Genomic DNA, 20,674 nt, shown 5'->3' on the forward strand with positions numbered 1-20,674 from the left:
GGGTAGCGACCTGCTGTTCAGGGGTCTCGTCCTACAGTGGAGCCACTGCCCTGCCTGTGTGTGTGTGTGTGTGTGTGTGTGTGTGGGATGTGTGTCTCAGCAGGATCCCGACCAGCTGCCACCAGGAGCCCGGCGCTCAGCAGGGGAGGGGACTGAAGAAACACCGTGGACATTTTCCGTCTCTCAGACCACACCAGGAGAAGAGACCGGTGAGCCGAGGAGAAAGAAACACTTTGTTGTTGCTGTTGCTGCTGCTGCTGAACATAAAAGTGACGAATCTGATGATGCAACGGCTTCACGGTGGATTTAAAACGCCGCAGGTGCCGGTCATCATCATCATCATCATCATCTGTTACTGATAATCACCAACTTGGCTCTCAGCTGCAGCTCCCCTGCAATAATGCACAGATATATAATGACCACATACTATTTGAATGCACATAACTCCCAATTTATTTGCAAATTGGAAGACAAGTTCACATAATCTGAAGGAAACCAACCCCCAAATATTTGTGTTGCTCACTTTGAATGATTTCGACAGCTGCAGAGAATCTCTAAGACGTCCGGGACATGAGATGAGACCATGATGAGCCTTTAATGGATGTGATCATTTCATCAAGTGTAGAAATTGAGAGAAATAGACATAGAGAGACACATATCTGCACATTGATTGGGAGGGATAATAGTAATAATGGCACATTACTTGATCCTTGCGTAGCTGCTGCTTTTTCCTTCCAGTCTCAAAAACATATCAGTCCCACTATGAATTACACACTCTTGTCGATCAGTCCGCAACAAACTCAATCAATAACTAGCAAAAAAAGGTTTTAAATTAGTAGCCAAGTCTCAACATCCATGTATTAGTAGTGGAAGACAGGATTTTCTTGACTAAATCTCATGAATGAATTCACTAAGGTTGATTTTATTATAATAAATCATTTAGTGATTATTAATAATAATAATAATAAAAAAGCTTTATGATGAATAGTTTAACAATCTAAGGATTATGCAATATGTAAAAACTGATAAAAAACAAAACAAGCTTCCACCTCGTGAGCTCCAACCTCCAAACTGTGATCCACAAATATACAAATTCATTATTTATTTCCCCACTTTTTCCATTTATTTATTACAATTAATTCAATGTTATCCATCATTTTTCCATGTGTCAGCTACTCCTTTTTTCCCCATTTAAAACAAGTCCAGTATGAGACTATTTCTTTAGATCCTGAAAAGTCCTGCTGAAGGTGGATGGGGCAAGGAAATAGGGAGGAGAGGGAAGGAAGGAGGGAGAGAGAGGGGGAGGAAAAGAGGGGAGGAAGGAAGGACGGGTAGGTGGATGGTGGGAGGTTTTCAAAGTAAAAGGACAGTTTTATAGGAGGAAAGGAGGGAGGGAGTGACGTCCTCCCAGGAGCTTCTTCCATGTGAGAAGATTTTTCATAAACTATGTGAGATTTTTTTTTCTCCGTTTCCTGCATTTATCAGGTTTTTTTTTTTCCTCTCCTCGTTGGATTCCTTGTCTCGTTATTTCTCTCTCTCTCTATTCGACGTCCTCGGCGTCGTCTCCTTGGTCTCCGTCCATTAGCAAAGCGGCGTACTTACTGGCTGAGCTGAACTTCTGTAAAAAAAGAAAAAGAAAAAAAAGACACAACACAAAACAAAAACACAGAACCTGGATCAGAATCGAGAGCATTTGATGTGTTTATATGGAGAGAGGAAACATGAGGGCAATGACTGTATGACTGTTGACGGCCTGTTTATCCACTAGTGTGAAATATTAAAAAAACTACAGTGTACAGTTGTAAAAGGTGACGTCATCCTGCTCAGGGACTTACGGGGGTTGGGGTTTCTTCGTATTTCTTTGGCTCTGGAGGTGGTCTTGAGTCTCGGTCTCTTCTGTTATCCTTTCTACAAATCACAATGAACACCGAGGTTAAGATTCTTTGGGACGGGCTGAGCAAACTGGAAAGTGAAGCCTCACACCCACACAGTTTTTTTTTTTTAAATAAAAATATAAAAATAAAAAGACAAACTCCAAAAAAATGTGTTCATCTAACAAGCTGCTTCACGTCCAGGTCTCACCTCACCGGGATCAGGCCTCATTCTCAGGAAGGAAAAACAAAACAAAAAAAACATCTGAAATGTCTCAAATTTTAATTCTAGGTTCCCTGTGCTTCTGGGGATTAAAACTGTTGAATAAAAAAATAAAAAAAAGGGGGGGGGAAGCATTAAAATGTACACACCAGGAGTCCTGGAGTGACAGTTCATGCATCATCAGTCGTGTCACTGAGCACAGGCCACTCTTTACAGATGCCCAGTCTTTTGTTTTTTTAGTTTGGATTTGCTACTCTTATTTTGTTTTTCTTGGGGATGGCTGACCTGTCTGCCTCCTTTCTTCGGTCTCTGTTGGGCCCCTCTCCTCGGCCCCGCCCTGCTCCAGGCCCTGCAGGCCCCCCTCGTGCCCGCGGGGGCCCCCGGTCCCGACGCACACCGTCAGCCTTGTTCTCATCTTAAAGGAGAAGCCAGACAGTTGAGTGAAGGGAGGTTGAAGGACTTTTTTTTTTTTTACCGTTATAGTAGTAGACTACACTCACAACACACTGCAGCGTCAAAAGCCACTGGGGTTGGATTCAAACCGTGTTAGTCACTGATGTGGGGCCAAATATATATATATATATATATATATATAAAATTATATATATAATTATATATATATATATTAAAAGAAAAAAAAAGGGTGCACACCTGCCTGAGCTGCTACACTGGAAACCAAGTGTTTTTAATAAAATGCTACTGGCCGATAAGTTACACTGAAAGGTTTTCCAAAGCAATCAGAAAAGTATAAAAGGCCAGTTCTGACACAGCAGTGGATTTTCAAGTGCATGAGGTGGTGGTGTCAGACTTATTGAAGCTGCTGTTCATCACTTTGATACAAATGTCAACTACTTTTGTGCAGCAAAACACACTGAACAGGAAGATGAGCCCAGAAGCAGCTCGTGTCAAGACTGTGATCTCTATGCCGAATGTTTATTATTATTATTATTATTATGATTATGATGAGCGTTACCAAACAATATGGAAGATAAGAGGAGTGAAAACTGACCAAACAGTGTTACTCTGATATATCCAGTTGCAATCAAAATTATTCAACCCCAACAGCAAATTAGGTTTATTGGCAAAATGTACAAATTAGCAGATGTCTGCAATAGGGATGCACATGTTTAACCGTTAACCGATAACAAGAACTTTGACCGATTAATACTATCGGTTACTTTTTTAAAATTATTAGCTCCTTATGTCGTCAACTCATGGGGGCGTGTCTACACATGCAGACTTCTACGTGCCTTCAGTCATATTTTGCAGCAAAAAGTTACACAGGAGGGCTGACAGTATGTGCAGCAGCCCCCATGAAGGAAGATCAGACAATAAATGTAGCTACACGGACATAGATGTGAATCACCTGTAACTACGGCGCTGAAGACAAAAAAAAAAAGAAAAAAAAGAGGACGTCGCTGCTCTCCAGCCTGTTCACCTGCAGCTCTCCTGCAGCTCCACAGAGGAGAGAGGAGCTCTGCTGTTCTCTCTTCAGTCTGGTGTTTGGCTGCACTTTGTATAAAAACAATTCTACATTGGACGATCTGAGTGCGATCAGCCAAGACAGAGCACAGTGGATGTGACATGTGGCGCTGATCAGCCGTCGCAGCGCACGTGTGTATTTAGCGGCAAATAAATAAATAAAATAAATTGGAGCGATCAATTTTTTTTTTTGGCCGTGCGCTTAATAATCGGTTAACGAGCGTTGGTTATCGGTCAGAAAAAAAATTCAAAATGTGCATCTCTGGTCTGCAATAAACAAACCAAACAAGAACAATTTAAATAGAGTGGCCATCACAGTCGTCTGACTTGAAAAAGGCGGTTGCAGAACGCAAACCCAAGAATATTAGTGAACTGAAGGCCTTTGCCCAAGAGGAATAAGGCTAGGATTGCTCAGGAACGCTGCCAGAAGCTGGCGTCAGGCTATGCATCACGTTTGAAGCAGGTGATAACGGCAAAAGGATGCTCTACTAAGTCCTAAAGATGCTTGTCATGAAGGGGTTGAATGATTTTGAGACTGCAGTTGTCATTAAAAGTGGCATTTTGTGTTGAATTTGGAGAAACCACTTGTAATATTAGTTGTGTTGAGCTATTTCTTGTTTGATTTGTTATTGCAAACATCTACTAGTTTGTACATTTTGCCAATAAACGTAGTTTGCAGTGGCCCACTGGGGGTTGAATAATTTTGATCGCAGACTGTATTTGCAGTATTAAATGTATAATAAGGAGCAAAGCTGTTAAAAAGCTCTCACAGCTACAGATTCCTGATGCCTTTTCTCGATCACACGAGAGTTTGAAACCACCTTCGTGTCAGCGTTTTCATGATGGATGATGATCGGTAAAAAAAAAGAAATAGAGAAAACTTTCAAAACATAAAGTAGATTAAAGCAGGTATAGATATAGGTAGGTAGAGCCACGTTGAAAATGAACTGAAAGCAGTGAAGCACGTCCACAATCATCAAGAAAAAGAAACAAGGACACTGGCGTAGATTGTGGACAACAGTCCCAAATGCAATTTTTATATGGGCAGTCAGACGTTTAAAAAAAATACACTTTCAGATACAATCTACAAAGGTTGAATAGAGAACTTTTTTTACTTTTTCCGACAGGCTAAACTCTGAAGCTCTAGAAATAGCAGTGCCAGTTGGTCTGCAAGTCAAAACACTTTGATCCAGAGTTTTAAAAAAAAACTATTGGATGGGCTGAAATACAGTTTGTAGATCCCAGGAGAGAAATCGCCTTTTCACTTTGTTGTTTTATTTCTTCCCCCATAATTCCCACCCATCCAACGTTTTTTTTTTTTTCCTTTTCAGTTCATGACAGGATAACGTCTGAAACTAACGACTGATTTCTCATCAGCCTTGTAACTTTTGTGATTTGTGCTGATGTTTAATAAAGCTCACGTTATGATGTCATCATACTACACACAGAGGTAGTAGCATTAACAAACATCCAAGTGGCTGTGGACATGCATGCCGACATGCTCACATTAGCTGTTTTAGCTTCGAAGCACAGATGAGCCAGAGAACAACCGAGCCTAAAACTGACAGTGTGGAAGTCAAGCCTGAATGAAAAGAGTGTGAGATGTCCTAAGATGGCCACCGTACAGAGGATATAAACCGTTGTGATAAAACATAACATGGCCTTTTTTTTTTCTCCTCCAACTGGTGCCAAACTCTGTATTATTGCTGGACCAGTGGTAAAACATCTAAGAAGAGCAAAGTTGTGTTGTGTTACAGTATCACAGGGAGGCTAATGCGGCTGACGGCTTTGTTGAGTCTTGTTTCGAATCCCAAAGTCTCCATTATCACTTTTTTTTTTTGCAGATGTATGCAAAGTGTTTTTGTCTAAATAAGCGTCTTCCTTCTTCTGTTTCCTTTGTTTTTGATGAGTCCATTTTTTTGTGTGTTTTTTTTTTTTTTTTATAGTTGTTGTTGTTGTGCGAGCGCGCAAGTCACACCATTTCTTGGTTGGTCAATTTTTCTGTTTTTGTTTCGTAGTCTACAGTGGGGGAGGGAGTTTGGTTAGGGTAAAATCCTAGCACTCATCCTTACCCTTTCCAGATCCTCTCTCATCTGCAGAACTTGAGGAGCTAAAGAGAAAGTGAAAAACAGTCAGTGACACAACAACAACAGCACAAATACAGACAAGTTTAAAGGGATACTTCACCCAAAATTGACATTCATTGTTGTAAACCATTGGATGTATGATTACGGAATACGGAAGAACATCTTGCAGCAAATCTCGCGCATGAGCACAAACATCAGCAGAGCCACTGGGAGCTACTGCTACAACAAGGCCAAAAACACGTCGACACTGCTGGAAGAGTCGTGAGCATGACTTATGAGACAACGCGAGAATCAAACCCGCTAAATTTAAAAACACACCGACAACAGCGACCACTGATCTGTGCTGAGACTGTTTTTATTCTTTCATGTTAGTGAAACGTCTGCTGTGTGGAAAACCAGGCTGTGGTCCGTGATCGAGGTGCAGACGAGTGAGTTTGAAGCTGACAAGAGGGTCGAAAAAAGAGAAAGAGACAATGCGGCGGCTACAGCCGTGATACGACGACCCCGCCCCCGCTGTGGAGGAACTCTGCTGTAATGGAAAAGCACCTAAACCGAGCCGAGCCGTGCCGAGCCGTACTGTGCCTGTGAAGTGGAAAAGCGCCTATACTGTGTGTTTTGGACAATTCAAAAGTGAGCTCTATCCGCCACCATTACACGAAAATCTGTTGCCAGCCGGACCCCCCCTGCAACTGCAAAAGCGGTTCGATAACTCAGAAAGTTCTCCAGCTGCTGAGAATTAATGCTGTCATTAGTACTATTATGAGTTAGGTTGTGTTTTCTATCACAACTGTTATCCCTACTACCCTTTATATCCTGTTTGTTATTGCGACCCATGTCACCGTCGTGATTCTTTAATTTCTTTCCATATCTTTGCACTATTACCATCACCACACTACACTTGAACTACACACGCACACATATCTTGTGTATCCATTGCTGTATGTCCGTTATGTTGTTTGTCTTGTGTTTCACAATAAATAAATAAAAAAATAAAAAAGAAAGTTCTCCTAACCCTTCCTTGGAGTAGAAATTTGGTGAATTATCGATTTTGGGTGAAGTATCCCTTCCACAGTCCTGCTACGGATATTTCTGGGTGTTTTTTTAAATAAGTCTCACCTGAACTTGGGAGGAGTTGAACCACTAGGAGACACAGGAGAGACTGGAGCTCGCCCGTCGCCCTCGCTGGAGCCGGTACTGACTGCACTTCTCTTGGCCCAGGCGTTCTCCTTGGGAGGAGGCGCAGGCATCACCTTCAGAGGCTCCTTGGAGGAGCTGGTGGAGGGGGGCCGCGGGGTCGGGGTGGACCCCGGGGAGGAAGGCTCGCCTTCTCTCCCGCTGAACACCTCATTCTCGCCGGAGCGCTCGCTATCTCGACACCGGGACGCTGGAAGGAGAAGAAGACACGAGGAGATGAAGTGAGCTTTTCTACACTTTAGTCTTTTATCTAATTTAGTTTTCACTGATCGATTCGTTATCAGGACTTTTTACATTTTACTGTTCCTAAGGTGAGAACAGAAATGGGGATGAATGCTTTAACGTTTTCTGCTCCAACTACATGGAACAATTTGCAATCAGAGCTCAAACTCCAAAATCTAATATCTCTGACTGTATTTAAGTCCACGATAAATCCCATTGTATCCAGGCTTCATTGCAAATTTTGTAAATTCAATTGTTTAATGTTATTTGCATCTTTTATGTCTATCTTTAATGTGACAATGTGCTGAAACTGCTTGTGCCATTCTTGGCCAGGCTCTCAACTGGACAAACCTTGTTTAATAACAACAAAGATTCATTGATTTGCTGTTGCAGCTGTAATATTAAACTTCCTTTTAGTTCCTGAACAACAGATTATTTCCTCTTTATACAGTTAAACCAAAAACAATTGGTAACACTTTATAAGTACACACTATTAAGCATTAAATAATAAATTCATCATTTATAACACATGGATACTCATTGGTATGTTGTTTATAAACAGTTAAAAATGTTTTACTCCCTTGGTACTTATGAGTATTCATGCGCTATAAATGAAGAATTCAGTATTTATTATTGCTTAACTAATGCTTAATAGTGTGTACTTATTATAAAGTGTTACCAAACAATTTAACAACAACTTTCTGATAATGTATGGGGAAAAAAACAATCACCAGGCCCTGTATCTACATAGAGACTAAGACAGATGTGTCAGCCTTTTTATCTCACACACACACACTCTTAAAATTCTGTTGTTTCACTTTACTTTGAGGTTGATATTAGTGTGATAGGAGCCAAAAAAACATCGAACCAGACAATATAACTATATAAATGACAAATAAAAGAGTGAGTTTGTCTGATATCCACCTTGTGTCCTGTTTTCATAACCAGACTCCTGATTGTAAGCTTTGTGTAAAAAAATAAAAAAATAAATAAAGGTGTCTCACCCCTTCCAGATGTGCTTCCTTGCTGTGAAGACTCACTTCCTGTGCGAGATCGCTCAGTGTAAGTTTCCTCATTGCGCCAGCTCGGGTCCCTGAAAACACCAAAACAGCTTGAGCATCAAAAACATGAACTCCTTCCCAAAAAATTGGATATTTTAAAACTCAACTTGGCAACCCTTTAATTTACACAGGGATGCAAACGGGTGAGGACCAAAAAAGAGAGGAATTTCCCGGGGGAGGGGGGGGGGCACTGAGAGCATATAGTTGGACATAGTTTTCAGAAGGCCAACATTTCTATATTAAAAATGCTTAAAAAAAAAAAATTCCTTTGCAATATTTCCATTTTGGAGATACTGAATTTTAGGTCTTCACTGAATGTTAGTCATAATTATTACTATTAAAATAAACTGAACAAATAAAGACATGGGATGTTTCATTCAGTGTGTAATGGACATATAGGCCTATATAATGTGTTAGTTTCACTTTTTGAATTGAATACATTCTACATCGCGGAGGCGACGTCTTTCCACTCAGGGCTTCCTTCACCTCTGAAACGGGGCAGAGACACCTGGGAGACACCTGCCTGACACAGCAACGTAGGGAACCGTGCATGTCCGCGGCGCACAGCTCCACAGACATGCACGGTTCCCTACGTTGCTGTGTCAGGGGAAAAAGCGGCGTCGCCGTCGCACCGACTGCACGCGGATACGCGCCGCTTTAATGAGCGAGCATGTCGCGCGTCTACATTGGAGGTCGGCTGTTACCAGTGTAATCAGAGGCAACCATGAATGAGTTCGCCTCAGTTTCACGTGATTGTCACTGTCAGCCTGTTAGAAAAACATTTTACTGACCCCAGCTGAGACGCTGAGACCCCCCCCCCACTCCCCAAAAAAAAAAATCTTCGGATCTGAACGATTCACACAAGTCACCTAATTGGTCATGAAAAACGCGAGTTTCGCTTTTCGGCGCGCTGTTTGCATCCCTGTTTACAGGACGCTAAGTATGTGATAATGTCAAGAAATAGCAATTAATTGTGTCATAATGTCTGTAAATAGCCTAGAAATAACGGACAAGTTCATAGTAATGTCGAGAAATATAGCCAAGAAATAACAATTGATTGCATTGAAACAGTCCAGATATATTCTGGCCTTTCCCAAAAAATTCAAAGCATGAAAAGAATGTGTAATCTTTTCCCTTTTTTAATTGTCATTTCTTGATATTACTACACAATTAATTGTTATTTCAGGTATTTTCTCAACATTACTATGCAATTAATTTTTATTTCTAGGCTATATCTTGACATTACTACACAATTAACTGTTATTTCTAGGCTATTTCTTGACATTACTATGCAATTAATTGTTATTTCTAGGCTATATCTTGACATTATTATGCAGTTAATGATTATTTCTAGGCTATTTCTCAACATTACTATGCAATAAATTTTTATTTCTGGGCTATTTCTTGACATTATCACGTCATTAACGGCCTGTAAATGAAAGGGTTACCAATAATAATTAAATGAATAAGTGTTAACGACCAGGATGTCGCCCCTCTGACCTGTCTCTCATCTTTCTGTCGGGTCCTCGGCCTTTGTCCTCCTCCAGCTGCCTCTGCAGCCGCTCCTCCTCCTTCTTCAGCCGCTCCTCCACCTCCCTCTCCTTGGCCGCTGTGTCGACAGGTTTGGCTGCTCCGAAGATGGACGAGGCCCTGCTGCCGGAGCTCGGAGCCGCAGCGGGAGAGGTTCCACCGCCACCGCCGCCGCCACCACCACCTCCTCCACTGCCGCCGCTGCCACCGCCGCCACCTCCACTACCGCCACTACCGCCACCACCGCCGCCGCCGCCGCCGCTTCCTTCCTCCTCCTTGGGCACGCTACGGGGTTTGAGGTTCAGCTTGGGCCTCTGCGTAGGAGCTGGAGGAAGCACAAGGGAGGATGAGATTAGATATGTGAGCACAGATTTATGTAATTCCACATTTTAGAATCCGTTTTCCTTCACGTTCATTGGATTTATGGCGAATACGGCGCCAAAATCACAGACTAACGAGTCAATTGCTGCTGGATTCTCACCTCCCCCCTCACGCCTGTCATCCCGTCTCTCATACCGGTCCTCGCGGTCACCGTAACGATCCCTATCCCCGTAGCGATCGTTGCTACCCCGGCTGTCATCATAATCACGGCGGAAGCCACTGCCAAAGGCGCGACGACCTCCTCCGCTGCCGCCGCGAGAGTCGAAACCTGAAAAAGGACGGATGACAAGGACAGAGGGTTAGAAACAAAAATAGAAACCCCCCGAAGAGATGATGCTGCTGTAAACGAGAAATACAGGAACAACGAGCCAAATTAAAAACAAAACTATATATTTATATTATTTAGAGATGCACGACGACTCACCTCCTTTGTCGTAGTCTCTGCTGCCGCCCCTGTCGTAATCTCGGCCGCCCCTGTCGTACTCTCTGCGGTCCCTGTCGTCATAACGATCCCGGTAGCGGTCTCTTCCGCTATCGTAGCGATCGTTGTCGCGCCGCGGCCCATCTCTGCTGAAACGATCTGACTCGTAGCGGTCTCGTGATCCTGCGGAGAATTAAAAAAAATAAAAATAAAAATAAAATCAAGGAGTCAGGGGACGTCGCTGCACGATGATGAGTCATGATCTATCTGAACTATAAAACGCTGCTTCACTCTCTCTGATCGGCTGCAGATATTGTAGCTGGTGTTATTAAGTATTATTAATATTTTATTTCATAAAAACACAGACGCCGGCTTCGAGGCAGCTGCAGGACCAGCAGACAGCAGCAGACACCACCCTCTCTCTCTCTTAATGCGTATGACAACATGGAAAGTGGGACAGATTTGGGGAAAACTAACATTGAGAACCTCTCATTGCTCATGTCAGTTAAGTCAAGTCACAGTTCATTTATAAAGCATAATTTAAAACAACCTCAGTCGACCGAAGTGCTGATCATAAACACTATAACAAATAAAAACAACACAAGGAATAATAATCATTCAATTTAAAACAAATTTAGAATAAAAAGAGAGAGAGAGAGAGAGTTCATGTGATTAATATCTCACCCCCATGGGTTAATGAAACACCCCCTTTAAAAACTAAAATAACTCGGTTGCCTCTGAACCATCTGACTAGGGCTGGGTTTTAAAAAAAATCGATTTTCTGGTTAATATCGATCTTCATTTGCAGGATCAGATATCGATTCATAAAATCCTTCAATCGATCATTGCCATTGCCATTTCCTGTTAGTTAGTTAGATTATTTAGTACGAATATGAAATTAAATATGAAACTGTACTGCTAAACTTCTGGAGTTGTTCATGTTAAATACATGTGCATAATGTAACCTTGTACAATTTGCAGCATTAGTTCTGTGAAAAATCTCTTCAATAAACCATGCAAAATTGGTACTAAAACTGAAATTACTCTAAATTAATCAATACTGAATCGAATCGGGACCTTGTGAATCGGAATCGAATCAATTCATTAAATCAGCAGCGATACCCAGCCCTACATCTGACAGGGTGCTAGAGCCAGATCTGTCTTATTTCTGGAGATAAATTCCTTCATGTTGTATAGATAATGTGTACAGTTATATAAATATCTATTTTTCTTTTATAAAGAAGCATTTTATGGAGCCAATTTATTCCCTCATTCTGGGGGAAGATGTACTGGTGTGGGCGTGGTGAGTTGTGTTTTGTTTAGCACCCTGGATGTTTGTCCAACACCTGCATCTCTGCCTTCTGATTGGCTCTCATCACTCACAACTACCAGACAGTGATAAATTTAATATGCACAGAAATGCTGAATCACTTTAAAAACACAATGACAAGGCACAATATGAAGGAGAGTGCATGGAAAAAGACGACTGAGAATCTGATTAGCGCCAAAATTATTGTTCATTAAATCGTAATCAAGGTAAAAGTTTGAAGTTCAGCAGAATTTCAATCAGGAAAATTTAAAAAGAAAAGATAAATGTTGGTTGTGTCTGAATAAATTTACATAAAACCACTTGGTTGCAGCAAAGTGTTACCACTGCTAACATTAGATAAATGAATATTACACCGTTTACCCCATAGATGCTTTTTTCTTACTTTAAGACCAAGTGACTGTTCTTGATTTAAACGTTTGTTCAATCAACAGAAAGCAGCCAATCAGTAACATCCTTCACCCTCCTGTCGTCCTTCTGGATATGTTCCCTTCCTCCATCCTACCTTCTTTCCTTCCTTCTTTCCCTTCGCCCATCCTTCTGCTTCCTTCCTTGACCTAATCTGTTCCTTCCCTCCATTTTTCTTTCGTCCTTCCTTCCTTCGTTCCCCTCGTCCTTACTTCTTCTTCCTTCCTCTTTTGATCTAATTGGCCCAATCTGTTGCCTCCTCCCATCTTTCTTTCCTTCCTTTTCCCTTCCGTCTTTCCACAATCCTTTTTTTTCCCCCCTCCCTTCCTTCCTTCGTGCTTCCTGCCTTCCTTCCTTTCTTCTTTCCCTTCGCCCTTCCTTCCTTTTTCCCCTTCTTCCTTCCTTCCTCCCTTCCTTCCTTCCCTTCGTCCTTCCTGCCTGCCTTCCTTCTTTCCCTTGGTCCTTCCTGCCTTCCTTCCTTTTTTTCCTTCATCCTTCCTTCCTTTTTCCCCTTCATCCTTCCTGCCTGTCTTCCTTCTTTCCCTTGGTCAATCCTTCCTTCCTTTTTTCCCTTCATCCTTCCTGCCTCCCTTCCTTTTTCCCCTTCTTCCTTCCTTCTTTCCCTTCGTCCTTCCTGCCTGTCTTCCTTCTTTACCCTTGGTCAATCCTGCCTTCCTTCCTTCTTTCCCTTCATCCTTCCTGCCTTCCTTCATCCTTCCTTCCTTTTTCCCTTCATCCTTACTGCCTGTCTTCCTTCTTTCCTTCTTTCCTTTCGTCCTTCCTGCCTGTCTTCCTTCTTTACCCTTGGTCAATCCTGCCTTCCTTCCTTCTTTCCCTTCATCCTTCCTTCCTGTCTTCCTTCTTTCCTTCATCCTTCCTGCCGTCCTTCCTTTCTTCTTTCCCTTCATCCTTCCTGCCGTCCTTCCTTTCTTCTTTCCCTTCATCCTTCCTGCCGCCCTTCCTTTCTTCTTTCCCTTCGTCCTTCCTGCCTGCCTTCCTTTCCTTCATCCTTCCTTCCTTTTTCCCTTCATCCTTACTGCCTGTCTTCCTTCTTTCCCTTCGTCCTTCCTGCCTGTCTTCCTTCTGTGCTTCCTTTTTTCTTTCCCTTCATCCTTCCTGCCGTCCTTCCTTTCTTCTTTCCCTTCATCCTTCCTGCCTGCCTTCCTTTCCTTCAACCTTCCTTCCTTTTTCCCTTCATCCTTCCTTCCTTGACCCAGGAGGACAACAGGAGGGTTTAAGAGAACAATGGGCCGACTGTTGCACCACTGACAGCGAACCGATGGTCCGACATCAGGTGTCCGTCAAGCAGAGCGGGTTAAATTGGGAGTGACACCAGTGAGAAGCAGAAAAAGTCTCCTCTTTCCAAGAACTGCCAAAACAATCACCCTGGGATACGTCAAGACAAATACGTTTGGACGGACGACGTTGATGCATCTTAAAACAAAACAAAACAAAATAAAAAAACGTTTTCTGACTCACTCTCTCCGAAGGCATCATCTCTCTTGGGAGGTCCATCATCGTCTGCACTTGGCCGAGCTCTCCAGTCGCTGTCTGTCTTGTCAGGGCCCAAGTCCGACATCCGTCCGCCCCTGTCTCGTCCTCCCATCATCCCGCTGTCCCTCTCTGCGGAGTGAAAAAAAAAAAGAGAGGATGACGTTGAGTTTGACTGTGGAATATGAAAGTTGAGGGTTGAAGCTCCTTTTTCGCTGAGTTATGAACAAACAAACAAACCTTTATCATTAGACTGGTCTGCGATGTCCACGCGGATCCTTCGGTTTCCCAAGTTCTGTTGGCATGAACACACAGAGGGGATTAAATGGTGAGTGAGTCTCCTACACACATTTTTATAAAAGAAATGTTAAGTTGCCAATGAATGAATCCTACTCTTGAAACATTTTACTAAATGTGCTTCACTGTCTCACCTCCTCGTTGAGACTGAGGGCCCTCAACAGAGAGTCCACATCGTCAAATTCAGCATAGCCGAAGCCCTTCAGCCTCTCTGGGTTGCTGGGCTCTCGAGGCAGACGCACCGCACTGATCTGGAGACAGAGGATAGTGGATAGAGAATAAGATGAAGAACAAGAGAAGATGCTGATCTGGGGTCAGCGCTCCAGCAGAAGCTCACACAAATAAGACCAGGAAATACAACGGGAAGTGTAGATTCCAGACGGGATACACAAAAAGACTTGGGTCTCGACTGTGACAGGCTGTTGTTGTTGTTGTTGCAGGTAACTTTAACAAGACAAACTGGCTAAATTACCTCAATAAGCTTTAAGCGATGTATTATATTCTATACATCTATGCTCATCAGCTATGTCTGATGAGCTAGAGATCAGATTCTTTATTTGTGATTCTACATGTTAAAAATGAAACAGAATGAAAAGTGTTTCTCAGGACCAGTGAGATAAAAAGATAAAAGAAGACAAAAAATAACCTAAGAACCAATATTAGGAACTAAAAACCTATATAATAAATAAATAAAACACACTATAGGCAGCAACATGTTGGGGTAGCATGCAGTTATAATGTTAAGTGCAATGCAGTGCCAGGAGCCTCAGGAAAGAAGCTGCACCTCAGCCTTTTTATCTGATATTATGCCCATTAATTGAGAGATTTTCTGTCACTCTGACTAGTCAGACTGCTGTAAACTGTTTTATCTGCGACACTGAACAGGTTGAGGAACATGAGGAAGTTCCTAAAAATATCTGTCCTTAGATGCAATAGAGAAAATAGTTTGTGTCGTGTTGAGTCGGGTTCCTGTCTAGAGAAACAAAACCTGAAACCGTCTCTTGAGTTTCGCTGGCCGAGCTGCTTTGCAAAACAAAGAGATGCAACAACAACAACAACATGCAGCCACCGAGCGCTGCGTGTGACATGCAGCAGCAGCGGCATCATCATCATCCTGCTGCATGTGTTTGCTTGTGAAGACTTACTGCCAGGCCGCGGAAGAAGTCTTTGATCGATTCCTCAGTCACTTCGTAGGGCAGGTTGCCCAGGAAGGCCGTGTACGGCGGGCTGCGCGGCAGCCGGGACCGGTCGATGTTGGGCTCGCGGGCCGAGCGCGGGGCTGTGGGCAGGATGGAGCGGTCGATGGAGCGGTACGACTCCTCCTCCGTGTGCCACGAAGTCGAGACTAGAGGGATGAGCGGAGTTTTTAATCAAACAATGAACAACTAGAAAATACTTTTCTTTATTGATCAATCTGAGTTTTCTTTTCTGGTCGATCACTTTGCTCCATTAAGACGTCACACTACAAAGATACTGTGAATCTACCACCATGTGTGACGAACATTTATAAAAGCGATTACATTTAATATTTCATTATCTGAATAAGCTGCACTGATAAGATTCATTGATTCACTGTTGCAGCTGTGATATTAAACTTCCTTTTAGTTCCTGAACAACAGCTTATTTCCTCTTTGATAGTTAGTTCTTCAGTTTGTGGAGTTACATGCAGTTAATATAAACAACTGAACAACAACTTTATGATAATGTATAGAAAAAAATACAAGCACCAGGCCCTGCATCAAAACAGAGACTAAGACAGATGTGTCAGGCCTTTTTATCTCACATGCTCTTATAGTTATGCAGATGTTTAAGTGTTGTGAGAATGTTTTACTTAACTATGAGGTTGATATTAGTGATAAAAACCTTCTATCAGGTAAAATAATCATGTAAAAGTCAAACTATAATATCAAATAAAAGTGTCTTTAAAAGTATTGTTAAGTGCTTCTACTGCATCATTTCATCTGTAAAGATCAGATCAGTACCATGAATGTATAGCGCAAAATGAAACTGTATGAGCTATATGAGGAAATAAGCTAAAGGGACAAAATCAATCAACATGTCAGATCAAAGAAAGACACACGAGAAAAACAGCAGAGAGCGACTGACTGGGGGGGGGTTCACAGTTGAATACATGGGAGTTTTGCTGATTAATATCCAAATCTGTACAAACACGTTGGTGAACTCCTGCCAAAACTGTGAAGTGGTGAATTTTAAGTTGACATGTGAACTCAGAATGAGGCTCCAGTGAAAACAACAGCAGCAGCAGCAGCAGCATGATTGATTAATGACCTATTTATATAGCAAATGCTTATATACAGAAAATCTTAAGCATGCAATCAAAAGTTACTGTTGCGGACATGGAAAAAACTAAATCTCCACTTAATCAACCTGAAACTTTCTTGCTGCCGACAACAAAAACTCACATTAGACAACTTGATTTCTCTTAAATGGAAAAAAAACCCCAAACATAATCTGGACCCCACTCTGTGCTGATGTCACTACCGGTTTGACTAGTTTTCATAAATGCATTATTATTATTATCATCATTTATTTTCCGATCCAGCGAGAAACGGCCCAAGGCCCAGGGAGATTATATTGATTTTAATATAGTTAGATGGGGTGTGTGTTGGGGAATGAAATGAAAGACAGATGCTGTGGCTGCTTCCTCACCATCTCCGTCCAGGTCATCGGTCTCATCGGCCCAGCTAGTGGACTTGCTCGGGTAGCTGGGGGGTGGGCCGCCGCCACCGCCTCCGCCTCCGCCACCGCCGCCGCCGCTTCCTCCACTGTCCTCTGCCAAGAAGTCAGTCAGAGTGAGGGTCTTCCCCTTCTTATTCTTCTTCTTAGCTAGAGACGAAAAGGCAGAAACGCAGCACTCAAGTCAGTCATGGAAACAAACATGCTGGGTTTTATAGGGGGGGGGGGGCTAATTGCCCACGAGGATGTCTGTCTGGAGCAATTCACAGTGCAAAATATTACAGCAGCGAAACGTTTCACCGCCGAGACTCGTTCGACAATAACAGTCTGGGGTTTCAAAAGTGTCTCTGCATGGACGATCGCTAATTGCGGGGTTGATTTGTTAAGCTGAGCGAAGTGTTATCCAGTCGAACCAGATAAGGAGGCTGTGGCGAATGTGTGGGTGATAAAAGACAGAAAGAAAAAAACCACGGACTTGTTTTCTATTGGAAAGTAAACACACACACACACAAAGAGGGAGTGGTCGGCCTGTTTCAACTGTCACTGTCGCAGGAAGGTCAGAAAAAGTCTCTCCTCTCTTGTTTGCTCAGCTCCAAGGGTCAGGTGTGAGGCGATGCATTCAGGCTGCTGCTGCACGTTTCATTGGATGAAGCTCTTCCTTGGAGTTGTTTAAAAAAAAAAAAAAAAAAAAATCAATGGCTCTCTGCACCCACTGCAGAACATTCCCCATAGTGTGTTTCTGAGTGGAGTGGGAACCAGTCACAGAGCAGGTCTGGTTTGTTTTGGTCCGAGCGAGGGGCACAAAAAAGCTGGCTGTGTGAGCTTTATTGTGAAAATCCCAGCTGTCAGGACATTCTTTACTCACAACGTTACAAACGCAACACACACACACAAAAACACAACACACACCTTTTTTTTTTTTTTTTTTTTTTACAACTCTCCAGCTAGATGCTAAGTCATTGTTTACAACTACACCAGGCCTGACTGACTTGACTGGCCCTGGACTGTTTGTGCTATGTAACACACATGACTCAGATTCACATTTATTTACCAAGTATGTGTGCAGACATACTTACATATAATAATAATAATAATAATAATAATAATAATAATACAAACATAATTATGTATATAATATATATAATAAAAAGACATACAGAATGATGACAGCAACAACTGAGCATTACCACAATACATCTAGTATAACTATAATTAAGTAAAGTCGCAGGTGGATTAAAGGTAGTAGCAAATAAAAATTGAGGTAGTAGTGCAATGAGATAAATAATAAATACTGGATAGATACGTGTGTTATTTACAGCAGGGTGTAATTAAAACACTGTTGGGTTGCAGCTTTTCTCCGCACTGATGTAACATTAGCACGCTGTGTGAGCTGGAGGGGCCGTGAACGCACCAGCAGCAGCTGCTGCTAGCAGACAGTTTCACCATTAGGGGCTAACCAACATTATAGCCTGTTTGTTTGCCATCTACGCAGGTCGCTTTTGTCTTGATGCGGGCTTAGTCAGCACAGGACTGCTGCTGCTGACGAGGGGGGTGAACTGACTCACTGCTTTGCTTAGCTTCGGCTAGGTTTTTAGGTTTTAGGGCCTAGTAGTTAGTGCACGTCGTCGCAGCAGCAGCGGCAGCGCCAGGATCCAAGTGCGCCATCGCCGGCCGGAGCTGAGCAGCAGCTAGCTAGCTAGGAGGAGGAGGACTAGGACTTCTTTCTTGGCTTTAAAGTTGTGAAAGCTGAGCCGGAGAAGAAGTGTTTCGGATAGGAAACGATCTGCCCTGGTTTCATTAAACACCGACACCGAGGAGAGAGAGCCTAAAGCCTAAAAGCCTGCGCTGCGCTGCGCTGCTGCACACGTGGGGAGGGAGACTCCCCGGGCAGCCCGGACGGACTCACTCACTCCTTGCCCCAACCCCTCCTCCTCCTCCTCCTCCTCGGCCGCCCGGTTGCTCTTAGCGCCACCACGGTAGCTACAATGTGCCAGCTCTGCACGCAGTTAGAAACATTTAGCCCGTCTAAAACCCGTAGCTACAACCACAACTACCACTACACAGAGTCACGGTCACCATCGTTAACACTGCAGTAACAGTTTCCCTCCACACAGCACACACAGACACATGTAGGTTACAACACGTTGAGGCTGATGAGCCGCTGTTAGCTTCGTTCATTCGCCTTCCTCCGGCAGTTACCGACCGTCGCTGTTAACCGGAGGAAGGCGGCCGAAAACAAGCCGCAAAACCCCGTCACCGCGGCCACACACGCGGGGGACAACGACGCGGATCGATCAAACGAGGTGTTAACAATCGGATAATTTATCGTGTTAGGTCGTATCGACGCGTTAAACCTGTGAAATTTACCACCCCAACCGACCCAGATCGTTCACCCACATAAACCTCACCTGACGCCGCCATGTTGGAGAGCGAGTTCGTAGTAGTTCCCGGATGTAGGCGTCAGAGGTTTATGATCGGGAGCGCGCAATCGCCGCACACGAGCCCGCGTGTCTCCTCCCTTGTTGGTTGGTTTGCTCACTAATCCTCATCACAACTACAGTTTGTGTGTAATTGTTTCAATACAAATCAGTATTTCATGCTGCAAACTCATATTTTATGCTCTATTTTAGTCTAGTTTTTATTTTATTATGTATATATTTCCCCTGTACTTTTTAAAATACTTTTTCTTGCTTTTAATTGTATGATTAATGTTTCCAATTTTTTATTATTTCAAGTTTTATTAATTTTTTTAATAAATTGTATGCCCCCCCCCCCCCCCCCCCCCCCCCCCCATTACCAATTCTTAGTGTTAAATGTTTTGTTTTTATGTACAGTAAAGCACATTGAGTTGCCCCTCGGTGTGAAATGTGCTATATAAATAAAGCTGCCTTTCCTTATCTGATATAAATATTACATTATATATATGTATAATATATTTTATATTATATTAAATAATAAAAGCACATATAAAAAAAAATAAAATAAACTGGAACAAATCCACATATTGACATATATCCAGCCTATGCAAATATGTATGTCTAGGTGTATGTAGGCCTATTTATGTTTATGCTTATATTGTTTACATGTTATAAAAATAGAAATAATATAATCTCAAAACCTGTCAATGTATGTTCATATTATAAAAGTCTAAGACCAGTTTCCCGGAATATAAAAATACATTAACATTCAAGTGGAAATGAAAAAGAAAAGCATTCAGTATATACACAAACTTGTTTACTGTATATGCTTGTTCTTCTAATAAACTTGCATATATCATTATAAATATATATAATTCATTAAATATATATCATACAATCACAATACTGAGAGTATGAACAGGAACATATTCTACTGTTTAACTTTTGTATATGAACTTTATTACTATATAAACTTATATCTTCACATAGCCAGAGGATGTGTATTATGATAATATAGGTGACATATACAGTAACATCACTTTGGGGCATACATGTCATATATTATAAACTGTGTATGAATAAAGACCTGACTCCTTATGTTGTATTGTTTGGTGCCTGGGCTGTCAACATTTAAAAAAAGAAACAACATGGATACACACTCATCTTTGTGACCTTTATAGCATCATTAATAAAACAAAACTATCAAATGTATGTGGATTATTATGAATAACTAACCTGTGGCTGCTGCTTGAACAATTGGGAGCAAACTCAGGAAATAAGTGTTGCTTTTAAATATGTATATATAACCTATATTGCAGCTGATCACTGGACAGTTATCTCCTCAGTATAACTTGACTGTTGCAGTTGCTGCTGATATAGTTTTGTTAATAACTTCATACTGTTGTTTCAACTACAACAATGCATCATATTTTATGAGATCAACATATGTTTGTAGTTAAAATATTTATCTGCACACTGGATCCCCTGTTGTCAAATGAATGCAGTGGAGTGAAATAGATGGCGCTCACTCACAGGGCCTGTGAACAATCACATCTGCAGCTTTG

The 20,674-nt window shown here is 42.2% G+C and overlaps 2 protein-coding genes across 7 annotated transcripts in view; one reads left to right on the plus strand and one right to left on the minus strand.

Annotated features, from left to right (window-relative positions):
* The window catches only part of LOC146987004 (heme transporter hrg1-A-like), a 349,260-nt gene that overhangs the window by 170,334 nt on the left and 158,252 nt on the right, over positions 1-20,674 (plus strand). The gene's annotated exons all lie outside the window — the stretch shown is intronic.
* On the minus strand, positions 1,534-19,134 carry eif4ba (eukaryotic translation initiation factor 4Ba). 6 transcript variants are annotated; one of them, XM_085775938.1, is made up of 16 exons: positions 19,101-19,134; positions 16,783-16,842; positions 16,666-16,746; positions 15,141-15,340; positions 14,130-14,246; positions 13,939-13,993; positions 13,687-13,830; positions 10,476-10,655; positions 10,152-10,319; positions 9,641-9,995; positions 8,084-8,172; positions 6,780-7,047; positions 5,649-5,686; positions 2,380-2,509; positions 1,836-1,908; positions 1,534-1,618 (listed from the first exon to the last, which is right to left on the minus strand). In XM_085775938.1, the coding sequence occupies exons 1-16, from the start codon at positions 19,111-19,113 to the stop codon at positions 1,541-1,543; spliced, it is 2,049 nt and encodes a 682-aa protein (XP_085632064.1). In that variant the 5' UTR covers positions 19,114-19,134; the 3' UTR covers positions 1,534-1,540. The 6 variants fall into 6 exon arrangements, with proteins under 6 accessions (XP_085632064.1, XP_085632065.1, XP_085632063.1 ...); XM_085775939.1 differs by having other exon boundaries at positions 9,641-9,857; positions 9,894-9,995; positions 16,666-16,842; XM_085775937.1 differs by having other exon boundaries at positions 9,641-9,857; positions 9,888-9,995; positions 16,666-16,842.

This window comes from Trachurus japonicus, chromosome 5 (assembly GCF_045865225.1).
Source record: "Trachurus japonicus isolate A0001 chromosome 5, Traja_1.0".
Lineage (NCBI taxonomy): Eukaryota > Metazoa > Chordata > Actinopteri > Carangiformes > Carangidae > Trachurus > Trachurus japonicus.

Bases quoted from the DNA above. Each gene is read 5' to 3' on its own strand.
- eif4ba (XM_085775935.1), bottom strand. The intron at 10,320-10,475 runs GTGAGTCGTCGT...GTCCTTTTTCAG, and splicing joins CAGAGACTACGACAAAGGAG to GTTTCGACTCTCGCGGCGGC. The intron at 9,996-10,151 runs GTGAGAATCCAG...TGCTTCCTCCAG, and splicing joins TGACAGGCGTGAGGGGGGAG to CTCCTACGCAGAGGCCCAAG.